General features: G+C 43.5%; 1 protein-coding gene across 1 annotated transcript in view; it reads right to left on the reverse strand.

Annotated features, from left to right (window-relative positions):
- Positions 1–4,048: 4,048 nt before the first annotated feature.
- The window catches only part of LOC122370254, a 29,633-nt gene continuing 16,937 nt past the window's right edge, over positions 4,049–16,744 (reverse strand). Inside the window, exons 2-4 of the mRNA XM_043345700.1 lie at positions 6,240–6,413; positions 5,831–5,962; positions 4,049–5,072 (exon numbers count right to left, since the gene is read on the reverse strand). Coding sequence (XP_043201635.1) covers positions 4,972–5,072; positions 5,831–5,962; positions 6,240–6,384 — 378 coding nt within the window. The 5' untranslated portion in view covers positions 6,385–6,413 and the 3' untranslated portion in view covers positions 4,049–4,971. The remainder of the gene's footprint in view (positions 5,073–5,830; positions 5,963–6,239; positions 6,414–16,744) is intronic.

Genomic DNA, 16,744 nt, shown 5'->3' on the forward strand with positions numbered 1-16,744 from the left:
ACATTTGGTTTTGGACCTGTTCGCTAAAAGATTCACCTCGAAGAACGACCAATCTTATCCAAAAAACGTCCAATCGTTGACGAGGTTGGAGTGATCGCTAGCAAGCTGCCTAGCAACTGACGGCTGAAATATTTGCGATTGAACAGCTGTCTCAATTTAGTGGGGGACCGTCAGACTACGAGCATTTTCATCTTGACCTAGATTTTTGCTACCATATTTTTAGGTCTGTGACTTTCGCAAGCGAAGTTTTTGTTCCTTTCCACTCTTTGACATTTCTGTCACAGTGTAAATGCAATATTTTCCTAAGAAAACAGAATCCATCATTATGCAATGGATTGACGGAGAGAGAAAGAGGTTGAGCTCATCGCTGGGAAACCTGTCACCAGGCTTGGACGACCAGCCTACGTGACTTTATGAGGAAAATCTGTGAAAATACGTCTCGCAGTCAAGGTAAGGACGAAGTGCTGCAGATTTATAGTGTGCTTTCTTGGAAAACGTGTTTTTATTCTATGTTCTGAATTTTTCCCGCGCCGTCCTGGTGGTCTGAATTTCTCGTGTCATGCTGGGGGGGGGGGGGGGAATGTTTTCACCCTCCGCCGTCTAACTCGGCTCCTGGGCCACGTAGCGACACGCGGTAAGCGGCATTTGAAAAAGCGTCAAAAATAATGATGAAAAAAACTTCGGTCATTTTTTAGGTCAGGTTACCAGAGTTCATCAAAGGTCAAAGTTTATATATTTCAACAATTTTCGAAACACCCAGCGCATAACTCGGGAACCAATATGTAGAGCTACAGCGCCGCAGAAAAGTGCATTCGATACCTCTTTTACAGTCCTATCTGATCAATGTCCTCACATTTGACCTCAGGTCAGCGATTTAGCCTCCAGAGAGCAAAAACTAAAAAAACAGCCGTATTTAAAAAAAAACGTTTTTTGGTAATTACTTTTGACTCAAATAAGTCACGACATTATTTATACCAGCATCGTGTTCCTCTCGTCGAGACGCGTCGAATGAACTATAAGTTGACCTGGAAAGGTCATTTTGAAAACCTGACCTCAGGTCAAGATCATGACCTGACCGGAAAGAGTCATGTTGCATATCAGTCGATCCGTATCGTCGAGCTGAACACATCTGACGTGTTTTCACCGCTCTAGCACGTCTCTGTCAAAAGCTAAAAGCTATAGTAAAAAAACTGCTAGTGACCTTTCATGACCTGATATGACCTCAGGGGAACACAGAGGGGTCATGTGTGCAATTTGCAGATTCAGTGTGTCATATTTACTTATAAACCGATGTTTGTGAGTGTTTGTAACGACATTCGTCCAAATGAGGCGCATTTCAATTTTCTCCCATTGACTTATGAAGGAGAGGTCGCAAAATTGACCTCACCATATAGTCACAGATATCAAAATTCCAAGATATGTATTTTATACATACTGTTACCCTTATCAATCGCTGAAAGTTTCAAAGCGATCGTTCAGTCGATGTAGCTACAGCGAGCCCTCAAACTTGTTCTGAGGTCAGGTCACTAGACGTGCCCTGGTGACCTGACCTTGAAAGGCCGGGGCCTGATATTTTTACAATATGTGAGGAAAAGGTGCATGAGCAGGTGTACCAAACATGGCGGCGCGTTTTTTAGTTATACGCAAAAAACATGTTGGGGGCGTGAAAACACCCCCCCCCCCCCCCACCAAGCACTTTGTTTTTTGTTACGGAGCGAGCGAAGCGAGCGGAGTCTTACGTAGAATAACGGAAATTTCTGAGTATGAGCGGCCGGCCGGCCGGCCGGCCGGCCGTGGTCACGATTCTGCGACGCTTATATCTCGGCAACCACTTGACCGATTTACATGCGGTAATTTTTGTAGGGTAGCTTCATTCCTTCTACCAAGTATTGGACTATTCCCGATGCATGTGGGTGACCCCTTATGCACGTGCCACGTTCAAAACGAAGAGGTGTCACTTTTGTAATTGTTGCAATATCTCGGTAACTACTTGGCCGATTGCGCTGAAAGTTGGCATGCAGGTAGGCACCCACTAGGCAATGCGTATCCATGTGTCGGAGTTGGGGTGCTGCTGCACGTGCGCACGTGCAGGGGTCGATTCCAGATCTCGAGAACGGCTGGACCGATGGCGCTCAAATTTGGTACACGGCTAGGGACCGGTTAGTAGGGTGCCGTGCAAAAGTCAGTTGGGACCCATTTTGCACGTGCGCACGTGCAGGGTGCCGCTTCCAGATCTCGAGAACGGCTGGGCCGATTGTGCTCAAATTTGGCACATGAGACCGGTTAGTAGGGTGCCGTGCACAAGTGAGCTGGAGGTACCCCCTCGAAATTTCGCACGTGCAAGGCTCACCCTCTCGCTCGCTCCGTTAGTCGCCCCAAAAGGCGTTATACTGGTTTTCAGTGTATGTAAAAGCATTTTTGTTTTCAGTGTATGCGGCGTTCGTAAAAGTGTCAAATGAACATGATAAACAGTACCTAAACACTCAAATCAAGTTTTTAGAGCCAGGTCAAAGATCAGGTCACCAGAGCACCAGGGCTTATCAAAGGTCGAATTTTGCTTATATCAACGTTTTTTGACAAACCGACATATAGCTCGGGAACGAATAGTACATCCGTGCTATTCGTATAGAACAATTACGTACATTCGTTTTAACATTACTTCATTACTTAATTCTAACAATACGTACATTCGTGCTATACCCATCAAGAGTCGTTATTGAATCATATTAATTATAATGAATCATCCACAGTACCTATCATTGAAAGGTGTATGACTGCAGCGCGCCGGAAAAGCGCATTTGATAGCTCGAATGCAAGCGTATTCGACAGCGCTTTCGAAACTTTTTCCTATTCATACTCTATAATTGACCTAAGGCAAACGGTTAAACCTAAGGGAAAACTATTGAAGTTTTATGGAAACTCGTTTTTACCTGCTCGTAATTTTTAATGGAAATGTTGATGTTAATACCTATCTAATACCTTTAATGCCTATTGACGCCAAGCTTGTATTACGTTAGATTTACCGGCATCTTGTTTCTCTAGCCAAGACGTGTCGAATGAACTATGTTTTTTCCTTATAAAGTCAATTGATCAAAATTTAACCTAAGGTCAAGGTCGAATTCTGGTGACCGGAGCCTAAACGGAAAATGTCACTCATGCTGCATGCCAGTTGAACCGCGTCGTTGACCTGAATACATGCAATGCGTTTTTATCGCTCTAAAATGTCTTTAAATAGATTTACAAGGCTGGGCCATGGGTGCAATTTTTCGCCTCAATATGCAACAAGCAATTCCACCCAGTTGCACAATGTTTTAGAGGGTTCAGAGCGGATTTTTTTTCATAAAATGTAGAAATTTGAAGACATGCTTTAAGGGATGAAACTACCTTGGATGTTCTTCATTCTAACAATACGCATCGACTGATATACACCATTATCTTTTCCAGTCAGGTCTTGACCTTGACCCTAGGACAAATTTTCAGTTGACATTTTATGGAAAAATTATAACTGACTGACGTGTCTCGATAAATGGAAATCGTGCCGGTAGAATCAATATTCAATATCGTTCAGTGTTCTGTGTCACAAGTTATAGCAGAAAAACATGTGCAGAAACGTCACGTTTGACGCTTACGTTACGACGTTTCGAACGCCGTTTACTGCGTATCGCTATGTGGCCCGGGGGCCAGGTAGGGTTGCAAAGTTAGACGGAGGTGGGTATTTAAACCTCACCATCCCGGGCACTGACGTTGAAATCCAGCCGATCCCCAGCGGAGCACAGAATAATTATTTATTGGATTATTAGGCTGCACGCTAAAAGACGGAACTGAACTTAAGAGGACGGAACTCCTTCCACTCAACTAAGTAGATCAGAAAAGAAAGAAATTTTTCGTTTTCTTGTGGTTCCCTCGGTTTCTCGCATAAGGTTCCTACAAAGTGGTAGTTGTCTTTGAACATTATGTTGTGTGTAGTTTGTCATTAGATAGTTTTTTTTTCTGTAGATGGCTGGATTAAAAAGAGGGTGAAACAAAATACATTACTGAAAAAAGTTGGTCACCATGCAGCATTATATTATTAATTCCACGTATGCTGACACTTAGTTCTCTCGCATAACATCATCAGAATATACACTTACAAATGATCTATCACACACACAGTACACACATCCTAAAATGGTATTTATTCAGTAAACTTCCCAACGAGCTCCTTCCAAGTCACAGTACAACATGTTGGAAGGGTTTATTGATAACACTTAAGCGGTCAATAAACATATGCACACTTCGCAACGAAATAACTGTTTAAATTGACCAAACATTTCAATTAGTAAGTAGCATGTTTTATACCAGTGGCCTCCTCATAACATGTGATCGGTTCGCAGCCCAATTCGCGAAGCTCAAAATGGTTAAATTTTAACTGAAAATAAACCAGCCAGCCTTCTGTGCTAAGGTTCGATGTCGACAGTGACAATGAACACCATCATCATTAAGACATCATCGCCTGATGGTGCCGCGCTTCACCGTATCGATATGACTGCTCACTGCGGTCGGACCATGGAAGAACTGGAAACGGTTAGTGTATCGGAGGCTGGCCTATTTGCGTCTCCGTGACGTCTCCTAGCTCTGCCGATTATTTCCAGTCGGGGTTGAAGAAGCCGCACTTTTAGCCACATATCCGATAGGAGAGCTGCAGCTCGCACGCAGTCCTGGGCCGCCTCGGGGCCCGCCGGACGCACTGCCGGAACCGCCGCCCCCCGGGCCGCCGCACCAGCCCTGGCCCCGGAGCAGCCTCTTTCTCCGGGGGCCCGCGGCGGCCCGGGGGCGGCCGGCTCAGGGCCTGCTCTGTCCTCCGGGGGCCCCGAGAGGCCGCGCCAGGACTGCGGGGCCCTCCGGTGTCCCCAACAGGCTGGTTCAGGAGCTGGTCCGAGCCTCAGCGGGACGAGCCGTGACCGGTGGCCTCGCAGCCCCGGTGCGGCCCGCTCACTTCCCACTGGTCTGCATCTGCTGTTTCAGCTTGTCGATGAGCGCCCCTCCGCCGCCGGCGGTTCGCTGCGCTATCTCGTCGGGAATCTCCACGCCCACTGCCGACAGAACACAATCAGGGTTGAACGCACATCAACGGTATGAGATGGCATCAGTGACACTGTGCGTTAGCCAGTTTAATTCCGTTTTGTGGTGTTTTTAACCAGAGAATATGACGCTGATATAATTACATCATTCGGAGCATGGGCCCTTTGAAATGGTGCAAACAATATCATTCGCATCTCACTTGTTATGGCTTCAATTACAGGATTCGATTCTTTTCAGCTTTAGCAGCACACCTCTCACAAAGGTTGACTTCATTGCGTAGTTGCACAATTGACATTTGATAACATTTAAAAGCATTGGTAACTAGCACCCTATAAGCCCAAACGTTACCCGCGATTATTGCATATTACCCCCACCAGACCTGACATTTGGAGCATCAAGTCTGCAGTCTGCACAATACTCTTATTGCTCATTGCCCCATGAACTGCGGCGGCGCGCGAAGGTGTGCTGCGGGTCTGCCTAGGGCGCCAGGCGGCGGCTGCCCAGCGAGGGTGTATGGCGGCCGGCGGGTCTGCCTATATATCGCCAGGCGGCGGCTGCCCGGCGAGAGTGTATTGCGGGCTTGCCTATATCGCCAGGCGGCGGTTGCTCGGCGAGGGTGTATTGCGGGCTTGCCTATAGCGCCAGGCGGCGGCCGCCCGGCGAGGGTGTATTGCGGGTCTGCCTATATCACCAGGTGGTGACTGCCTGGCGAAGGTGTATTGCGGGTTTGCCTACGGCGCCAGGCGGCGGCTGCCCGGCGACTACTCACAGTATCGTTTGACGGGCTTCTGAATGCGACGGCCGAGCCTGTAGACCCTTGTTGGCCGATCGAAACGCGTCTGATACGAGACGAACTCTGAATCGGAGACTTCCGGTATCCTCTGGTAGCCGTACACTGGTTCTGAGAACACGAATAAGGCACGTTTTGACACATGGTTGGATTGTAAACAAAGATGGTTGTGTGTTTAGTTAAAATTGATGGCTTAGCTTCACCATTTGCAACTCAGATTTACAGAGGTATGGAAGCTTGCAATCCAACTACCGATATGATAGAACAGCGCATGTCTTTTGTAGGTAGCCAGTGCACCCCCAGCTACATTACACACGCATAATTATAGACGCCACGGTGAAACAGTTCCAACACCACGCCAAGGGTGACCCTTGTACGTTCCACTGACCCTCGACATATTCCACCAGGTCCTCGGACGCCCTGTCGATGGGCACGGCGTCGTACTCGATGGAGAGCCTGCGGGCCGCGGCGGCGACCACCAGACCCAGCCAGAGAGCGAGTAGTACCGTCACAGTGGAGCACCGCGTCCCCATGGCCAGCCCGTCACAGAGGCAGCTCACACCTGACGAGATAGAGAAGTCGTTTTAGGGCTGTCGTCACTACTTCTTGCATGTGGTGCCACTATTGTGCTGCAACACTACCGATGCTACCGACACTATTGTTTTGCGTCAGGACAGCCGACAGCCGTCAACAGAAATGTATTGCATCATGACAATCATCAGCAGTAGGTATTGTATTGTGTCGGAAGAATCTCGTCACTGTTGTATTGCTTCAAACTTCACTGTTGTATTACTTATTTTCCATTTTCTCTTTTTTATTCACATATTTTGGTGGGCTCCCTCAAATTTGCCACACAGTCCAGGACAAATTTGGTATGAAATAAAACATAAATGTCAGGTAAGCGGTTTATGGGTGAGCTTCGCTTCATCATCGATGAATCTAATGTGAACACGATCTGTCAAACTCACGAGCACCAAGCCCATTGAAGTTCAGCGGGCGTTTCGCTCTGGTGCCCGTATGGGTTCTATGGCACGGCTTCCTGGTAAGTGATTGCGGCAAATGTTTGACCGCCTACGAAACCTGCTAGGCTCAGGCTGAGCCACAGCATTATGTTGGCAGGTCAATTTATTGATTTTTGCCAATCGAGGTGACATATTTCATGGTAACTTATTTTGTCGGGTAAAAGTGTTCGAACAGAAATTCTTGAGTGACACTATTTCTTTCAGAATGCAATAGCGGACAGCTATAAATCGAGATAACCTATCGATCTAGATATAATCGTGTTCTAAGTGATACCGGATCCTGACCTGGAAATCGCCATAAAATACAAAACGGAAACATTCATTTGAGGAAATGGATGTCAGAAGTTGTACCGACTTTTTGTAAAACGTTCAGGTGTATTGATAAACTTTTAAAACGTGCATACAAAAGTACACAAAAGTGTCGTTTGATTATTTACGTGGTTTAAGACTCTAAGTACATGATGCTAATATGCTAATATTTTCATTACAAAACTATTTAGCCAAACCTGACAATGCCCTATTATCTAAATACTTAACCACAGACAAGATAAATGCCTACATGTGGCTGGCTCAAACGGCACTGGCCGTATCCACTTACAGGGACAGCGGATAAATGGGCCAGATGGGTTGACAGGCTTTCTTTCCTTATGGTCTTTCAGCCATATTTTCGGCTAGCATGCATCTCTTTTGCGGAAATAGAATTATGTCACCTGGCTTGTCAAATTGCGTGCGATCATAGGTGAATCGCAAGTACTCAACCGTACATAGAGCAAGTTGTCAGCGAAGATTTTCTATCACTTTATAATCGGATTGGGAAAACGATTTGCTGCGCTCCGCTACACGTTATGTAAATCATTGGGCATTGATTGCAGACGTTATCACGCAAGTTGTCCTCTTATGCCTCTGATCACGATATTTGATGTCTGAAGTCAAACCTACGTAACTATCAGATAATTTGAAGTCATCTAAGTACTGCCAAAATGTAAAACTTCTCTACAACAGAGGAATGAAACTTCGATCTGACGCATATCGACGTCTCAGAATCACGTTCTTCCCACCCATTCAACCCGTCCGTCGGTTACCTTCAAACTTTGCTGGTCCTCCACTGTTTCCGTCCATTTTCAGGTCTCTCGTCGAGGGTCTGCCAGCTCCCCTCTCCCCTCCCCTTAGTCCCATTCGTGTATAGTGATAGGTTATTGTAAGGGATAGTCCCACGTGGCCCGTGGGTATTGTCCCAGTTTCCACTACCTACCAGTTTGAATCTCCAGCTATTAGATGTGAAACACTTGGCTACAGGTCACGTTGGTCCTTACGGTAATACAATGTGTAAACTCGGAGCGACTTTGCGGCAGAATCGGAAGGCAATCTACAGTCTCACGTCACCCTTCCGTCCCAGGGAAGGAAATGAGACAAACTAACAACGCAAGCAAAGATCAAAGAATGCTGCCAAGTAGGGAAATATTACACAAAGTCACACACAGCAGGGGTTTCCTCTGTATTCACGATATCAAAGAGCATACGCATAAAAAGGCTTCCTTGCCTGAATTGCCGACTCTATTCAAGTGGCTCAAATGAGTTCAGAAGGTATGCTACTCGACATGCGTGTGGCGACCAGGAGCGAGACTTGCCGACCCGCTTTATTGAGAAAGTCAGTGGCAATGGTTATTACAGCACGCTCGTTATTTGTGTTTAGCTAATATCTATCGAATATGAAGTATCTGTTCTGCAAAGCTATCGAATTTAAAAATAAACACCTACCGCTAAACAAAAAATGTTCTCGCTTACCAATTTATTGAACACGAGACCTACTGACCGCTAGTTTAGGCACCATTGTGTCTTCTTAAGCTTAACGCTGTTGTTGACATGTGTTTGTTTCCATCTGATTTATCTAGATAAGTTCGACTACGTTTATTAAAAAGAAGTTAGGGACTGGGAGACTAAACGGATCCTACCTACGTATATTTGCATCTGTAAGGATATTTATGGACGTAATCTCAAGACTAAATATATGTCAAATTCCCATATATCTTGTTTGTCGTACTTTCACCGAAGGCTGCACAAGCCGAAGAAGACCCCTAGCTCTGCATCAGCCAAAGGTTATGATTTCGAGGATAAAGAGAAGATAAACGATTCCAGCAAATATTACGCAGTTGGGATATTATTTGCACTATGAAAATACTCAACTGAGCGTTGGAAGAGCTTGGAGTTAAGCGCTTACTGAGTTTAGCACCTAATGTACTGATAGGTTATTGTAAGGGAAATTACCAATAGAAGAAATAGTTAACAGTCCATAGATGGGGCCGGGTTTTGGTTATTGCTCTGGTTCGTCTTTCGCAGAAAAAGTCCAGGAGCAAAAGCTGACAGTGCCTCCCGTGCTGTACAGAAAAGAGCACCAAGCGCAAGTGGTCCAGATCTGTGCGAAAACTGTCTTTTGTACACGTCGGCATCCTGTTTATCAATGAGCAATCAGCGGCAAGCTGTCGTATGTGCCGCTCAGCAGCGCGGTGGGCGGCTGGCTCGGCTCTGACCGGTCCACCTCATCATTGCGCGGCATTGAGAGGTCGATTGGCGGCGCGACTGGGTGTGACGCCCCGCCACCGACGCCGCCGCGTCCCCAGGAGTCCCCTCCGGCCCAGCCGTCCGTCCGGCAGAGCGCCGGCTTCCGGTCCGACAGGGACGGGCTTCTGCGAATGGTGGACCAAGAACACCCACGCAGCACGCACCATGCCTCTTGTACCGGATTATCGAACGAATAAAGTCTATGCGATAGAGCCATCTACAAGAATTATTCTCACAAACGCCCATTTTTTACAAACATATTACGGATCACCGCAATTATTGGCAGTCAACTCTCATAGGAGACCAATCTAGTCAATCACGAAGTTTCTGTCTCGGGAAATGCAAGCGACTCATACGTAATGCACATTAGACCACATCTTCCTTAAATTGGTAATATTTTTGACAGCAGACTAACTTTGGCAGAGTCACCCCGAAAAAAATACAAAACAGGTACAATAGCTTATGACTAAGAACACAATTTCAGACATCGACTGAAACATTGTCGAGGCATTAGAAATGAGAACGACCTGATCACAGACTCTGAAATTCATATAGGAGAGTACGTCAGTGCTACCTAAATTTTCTTAGGGGAAGTTGGGGGAACGCCGAATACTTTTTTCTGACGCCCGTAGCACGCAAGGTAGACAACATAAGCTATTCTTGTTGGCGTCATTCGAGAGGCCAGTCTTTTGTCTTTCAAACATACCAGGCGCATTTGATGAATTCGCATACCGTTAAGCGCAAAAACTAAAAATATCAAAGAACTGACTTTTTCGGCATTGCCCCGGACTGCGGGGAAAGCCGAAAATGGGATAAATGATCTACGAGGAATGCCGACATTGATGTTTTGCCAATTTATCTCAAACTTTATCCAAAATTCATCAAAGCTGACACGCGTTTTAAGAGCTTGAGGACGCTTGGTGCACACTGGAAGTTATAATTGTGTGATATAATAAAAAAAAATGCTAGGTAAATCATTCCTTATAGGTAACAGGCCGTTGTGCCGGCTGAAAGTGTAATTTGTTTGACTAAAAATACGCGTTGCTATTCTACAGCAGTGAAGTCCACGTAGCGTGCTTTAACGTGCGTAATTGCACGTTTTCGGCATTACCCCAGCCAGCCATACTTTCATTTGCAGGCCCATAACTTTTAAACGTGCTGTATAAATTTCAAATAGGCAGCACACTTATGCAAAGACATGCTGAAGATTACTTGACCGAATTGGCCAGACAAACGGTAGCATAATGAGTAAGAAATGCAGCTTCAAAGGCGCATGTAGTACAAGGGAAACGTACCTTGAAAACGCTTTTGGCGCCCTCACAGCCGAAGTATTCCAAATGACAACTCGTAACAAACATGCGATAATTGTAGTCACTTAAGCTTCAGAGCATCACTGAGGCGTGGCATCCATGTCGTATACGACATTTCTAAAACCGTATACGGTTTTAGAAATATCTCGAATTTCGGCTTTGCCCCAACTCCGGCATTGCCCCAACTTCCCCTATTTTCCACTTCCAGCTCTTTGAATGTAAAAAAGGAACAACATGTTGTTCCATAACGGCTAGTATGCATACTAGCCGTTTTCACGACGGCCTCTCCGGCGAGTGCACCTAATTTGACCAGATCTGCACCTAATCTCTTTTACAGCAAATATCTTCATTTTATGAATTTATTTCCGTGTTTTAATCGATGATGCTCTCTGATAATACGACAAAGCAGGCATATAAGCAATTAGTGTAACCCCAGCTGATAGCTACTAAGAGACACACTCAACCTGATTTGACCAAATCTGCACCTGATCTGCACCAGATGTGCACCAAATGTGCACCAGATGGCCGTCGTGAAAACGGCTACTATTTACTCCATGTGCGTCGATCAGGTAATTGGATAAGCTGTGAAATACCGTACAGCAAGTTTAGAAAATTAGGTGTTCTGACCGGTTAAGTACTTTATTCGGGGTAAGTTAAAAGTTATAAATGTCTATTTCAACCTGTAAGGTTTTCGATTCAATCACAACCTATCAGAATGAAATTCCCTTTTATATATCTTTCATTCCTCTTCATATATAAGATCCTGCATTGCTCAAGAACCACTCAGGCACAGCTAGACACTGAATTTATGACACAACTATGTACATAAGGCAGTCTCAAAGTCTGGTAACGAGTTCTCTGTTCGTATTGCTGAGCGCAAGTTGATGAAACAATTCAGCTTTGTCTGTTTTATCGACTGTTCTGTGAGAATCGTTAACATCAGGAGCACTTCGATCCGAACACTGAACAGAAGCATGCAACTCATACAAATTGACAAGTGGGTTTCCATTCTACAGTTATTTTTCAAAACATTTACTTTTTAAAGGCAGTTGCATGCTTTTATCACTTGCTGTACACTTGTTTGCTCGTCGAACCAATGGACATTATTGGGATTGGTTGCCTTGCATGGTCCTAGCTTAATTCGCGAAACATAATTCGGCACTTGATTCAGTTGTTCGGCTCACAATCAGGATAATTGCTGCTTTCTGTGAGGGATTTGTGACAACATCCTCAGACCTTTTCAAGGAAGTGATATTTGATGATATTGTATCGTCATATCGTGCTTACATTTCATTATTAAGGCCCGAAAAGATGACATGTTTACTGGATAAAACGTCGTAGTTGTTGGTTTCATACGGCTGGTGCTTACGAAGCAGTACAATTTAGAGGTTAAGTTATGAAATGAAGTGATACAATAGATTGAAAACAAATGAGTTTGTAAGTACCATAGTGTAATAAATAACAAGTGAAGACACTTCACCAATGTATAATGCAAACTCATGTAACAACTTTTCTTCAGCTGGAAGTGGGCTATGTAGCTACTCACGCTGCAGTATGACGTAATAAAACGTCATAAAACGTCACTCCCTAAATCATTGAACGTTATCCTCAGCCTACATCATCGTCTTCCATGCCCCGTCATGATGGATTTTGTAATTGAGTTCGACATGAATACCCACGTTTTTTATTCCACTAAATGAAGGTAAATAATCCCAGTCTCTTACAGAATGCCTTGGTACACACAAAATCAGAGGACATCGATGTGCCACAGCCCGATGAAAGCCTACTCGATCTAACTGCGCTCTAAGATGCTGAACATCGTATCAGTATCAGCATTCACTCTTATTCCGCAACGTTACTCTCGAGAACCCACTGTTTTTATTGCATGTATGGTCGCTTACTGAATGCATTGTGACAGAACCGGTATGAAAATATTCAAAAACAGAGGACATCATAACACCACCGGCTCCTAAAAAGTGTAGGGTATTTTGACAACATCTCTAAAACATAACCCATTTTGATCGGTCCTTTGAATGACATAGACTCGAGAACCCATGTTTTTTATTGCATTTAATAAAAGAAAATAATCGTATTTTCTTATAAAATGCGTGAAAATATTCAAAATCAGAGGACATCGATGTGCCACAGCCCGATGAAAGTGCTCTTCGATCTAACTGCGCTCCAACATGCTGAACATCGTATCAGCACTCACTCTATTCCGTAACGTTACTCTCGAGAACCCACTGTTTTTATTGCATGTATGGTCGCTTACTGAATGCAATTTGACAGAACCGGTATGAAAATATTCAAAAACAGAGGACATCATAACACCACCGGCTCCTAAAAAGTGTAGGGTATTTTTACAACGTCTTTAAAACATAACCCATTTTGATCGGTCCTTTGATTGACATAGACTCGAGAACCCATGTTTTTTATTGCATTTAATGAAAGGAAATAATAGCATTTTCTTATAAAATGCGTGAAAATATTCAAAATCAGAGGACATCGATGTGCCACAGCCCGAAGAAAGTGCTCTTCGATCTAACTGCGCTCCAACATGCTGAACATCGTATCAGCATTCACTCTATTCCGTAACGTTACTCTCGAGAACCCACTGTTTTTATTGCATGTATGGTCGCTTACTGAATGCATTGTGACAGAACCGGTATGAAAATATTCAAAAACAGAGGACATCATAACACCACCGGCTCCTAAAAAGTGTAGGGTATTTTGACAACGTCTCTAACACATAACCCATTTTGATCGGTCTTTTGAATGACATAGACTCGAGAACCCATGTTTTTTATTGCATTTAATGAAAGAAAATAATCGCATTTTTTTTTATAAAATGCGTGAAAATATTCAAAATCAGAGGGCATCGATGTGCCGATGTGCCAAAGCCCGATGAAAGTGCTACTCGATCTAACTGCGCAGTGCGCTCCAACATGTTGAACATCGTATCAGCATTCACTCTATTCCGTAACGTTACTCTCGAGAACCCACTGTTTTTATTGCATGTATGGTCGCTTACTGAATGCATTGTGACAGAACCGGTATGAAAATATTCAAAAACAGAGGACATCATAACACCACCGGCTCCTAAAAAGTGTAGGGTATTTTGACAACATCTCTAAAACATAACCCATTTTGATCGGTCCTTTGAATGACATAGACTCGAGAACCCATGTTTTTTATTGCATTTAATAAAAGAAAATAATCGTATTTTCTTATAAAATGCGTGAAAATATTCAAAATCAGAGGACATCGATGTGCCACAGCCCGATGAAAGTGCTCTTCGATCTAACTGCGCTCCAACATGCTGAACATCGTATCAGCACTCACTCTATTCCGTAACGTTACTCTCGAGAACCCACTGTTTTTATTGCATGTATGGTCGCTTACTGAATGCAATTTGACAGAACCGGTATGAAAATATTCAAAAACATCATAACACCACCGGCTCCTAAAAAGTGTAGGGTATTTTTACAACGTCTTTAAAACATAACCCATTTTGATCGGTCCTTTGATTGACATAGACTCGAGAACCCATGTTTTTTATTGCATTTAATGAAAGGAAATAATAGCATTTTCTTATAAAATGCGTGAAAATATTCAAAATCAGAGGACATCGATGTGCCACAGCCCGAAGAAAGTGCTCTTCGATCTAACTGCGCTCCAACATGCTGAACATCGTATCAGCATTCACTCTATTCCGTAACGTTACTCTCGAGAACCCACTGTTTTTATTGCATGTATGGTCGCTTACTGAATGCATTGTGACAGAACCGGTATGAAAATATTCAAAAACAGAGGACATCATAACACCACCGGCTCCTAAAAAGTGTAGGGTATTTTGACAACGTCTCTAACACATAACCCATTTTGATCGGTCTTTTGAATGACATAGACTCGAGAACCCATGTTTTTTATTGCATTTAATGAAAGAAAATAATCGCATTTTTTTATAAAATGCGTGAAAATATTCAAAATCAGAGGGCATCGATGTGCCGATGTGCCAAAGCCCGATGAAAGTGCTACTCGATCTAACTGCGCAGTGCGCTCCAACATGTTGAACATCGTATCAGCATTCACTCTATTCCGTAACGTTACTCTCGAGAACCCACTGTTTTTATTGCATGTATGGTCGCTTACTGATTGCAATTTGACAGAACCGGTATGAAAATATTCAAAAACAGAGGACATCATAACACCACCGGCTCCTAAAAAGTGTAGGGTATTTTTACAACGTCTTTAAAACATAACCCATTTTGATCGGTCCTTTGAATGACATAGACTCGAGAACCCATGTTTTTTATTGCATTTAATAAAAGAAAATAATCGTATTTTCTTATAAAATGCGTGAAAATATTCAAAATCAGAGGACATCGATGTGCCACAGCCCGATGAAAGTGCTCTTCGATCTAACTGCGCTCCAACATGCTGAACATCGTATCAGCATTCACTCTATTCCGTAACGTTACTCTCGAGAACCCACTGTTTTTATTGCATGTATGGTCGCTTACTGAATGCAATTTGACAGAATCGGTATGAAAATATTCAAAATCAGAGGACATCATAACACCACCGGCTCCTAAAAAGTGTAGGGTATTTTGACAACGTCTCTAAAACATAACCCATTTTGATCGGTCCTATGAATGACATAGGCTCGAGAACCCATATTTTTATTGCATTTAATGAAAGAAAATAATCGTATTTTCTTATAAAATGCGTGAAAATATTCAAAATCAGAGGACATCGATGTGCCACAGCCCGATGAAAGTGCTCTTCGATCTAACTGCGCTCCAACATGCTGAACATCGTATCAGCATTCACTCTATTCCGTAACGTTACTCTCGAGAACCCACTGTTTTTATTGCATGTATGGTCGCTTACTGAATGCAATTTGACAGAACCGGTATGAAAATATTCAAAAACAGAGGACATCATAACACCACCGGCTCCTAAAAAGTGTAGGGTATTTTGACAACGTCTCTAAAACATAACCCAATTTGATCGGTCCTTTGATTGACATAGACTCGAGAACCCATGTTTTTTATTGCATTTAATGAAAGGAAATAATAGCATTTTCTTATAAAATGCGTGAAAATATTCAAAATCAGAGGACATCGAAGTGCCACAGCCCGATGAAAGTCCTACTCGATCTATCTGCGCTCCAACATGCTGAACATCGTATCAGCATTCACTCTATTTCGTAACTTTACTCTCGAGAACCCACTGTTTTTATTGCATGTATGGGGCGCTAACTGAATGCAATGTGACAGAACCGGTATGAAAATATTCAAAAATAGAGGACACCATAACAGTACCAGCCCCTAAAAGTGTAGAGTATTTAATCAAAGTCTGTATTATACGAGTAATTTTGATCGGTCTTTTCCTTCACTTTGACTTGAGAACCTATGCTTTTTATTGCGCGAAATGAATGAGAGTCATCGCATGTTCATTGTTCCTATTGAATGCATTATAATGTGCAAAATCAGGGGACATCGATGCGTTTCAGCCCGGTGAAATGCCCAGTTGATGAATAGCTGTTTGGCCCAATTTAACACTGCGTCGGCATTTACACAGCTTCCGAACGATATGCCTGATAAGAGAACATGGATTCTTAGGTATTGCGAGCTGTGGAGCCTGTCCCTGTGTTCATACGCTATACCCATTTTGGCATAAAATTAAAGAAGACATTCTTAGCTTGTAAAGATGTGTAGTAAAAATAGGTTTTTGGTCTTCTCATTATGTTTAAGTGATATTTCATTTCAAGTTGCGTGTAGAGGGATTTATTTTCAGTGTTTTGTAGAAAATAAGGGTGAATTAGCTGTTAAAACCAACACTTATATAACTACAAGCTTGGATAGTAGTTTCTTGGGTTAGAAGTTTTCACTACAGGGATGAAACTTTTGCACTACAATGACGAAAACGTCATCAATCGTCATCAGATATCGTTGATTTTCTGAGAGAGCACTTCCGGCAGAAGAAAACGCATTACA

Source organism: Amphibalanus amphitrite, unplaced genomic scaffold (genome assembly GCF_019059575.1).
Source record: "Amphibalanus amphitrite isolate SeventyFive unplaced genomic scaffold, NRLGWU_Aamphi_draft 001114F_arrow, whole genome shotgun sequence".
Lineage (NCBI taxonomy): Eukaryota > Metazoa > Arthropoda > Thecostraca > Balanomorpha > Balanidae > Amphibalanus > Amphibalanus amphitrite.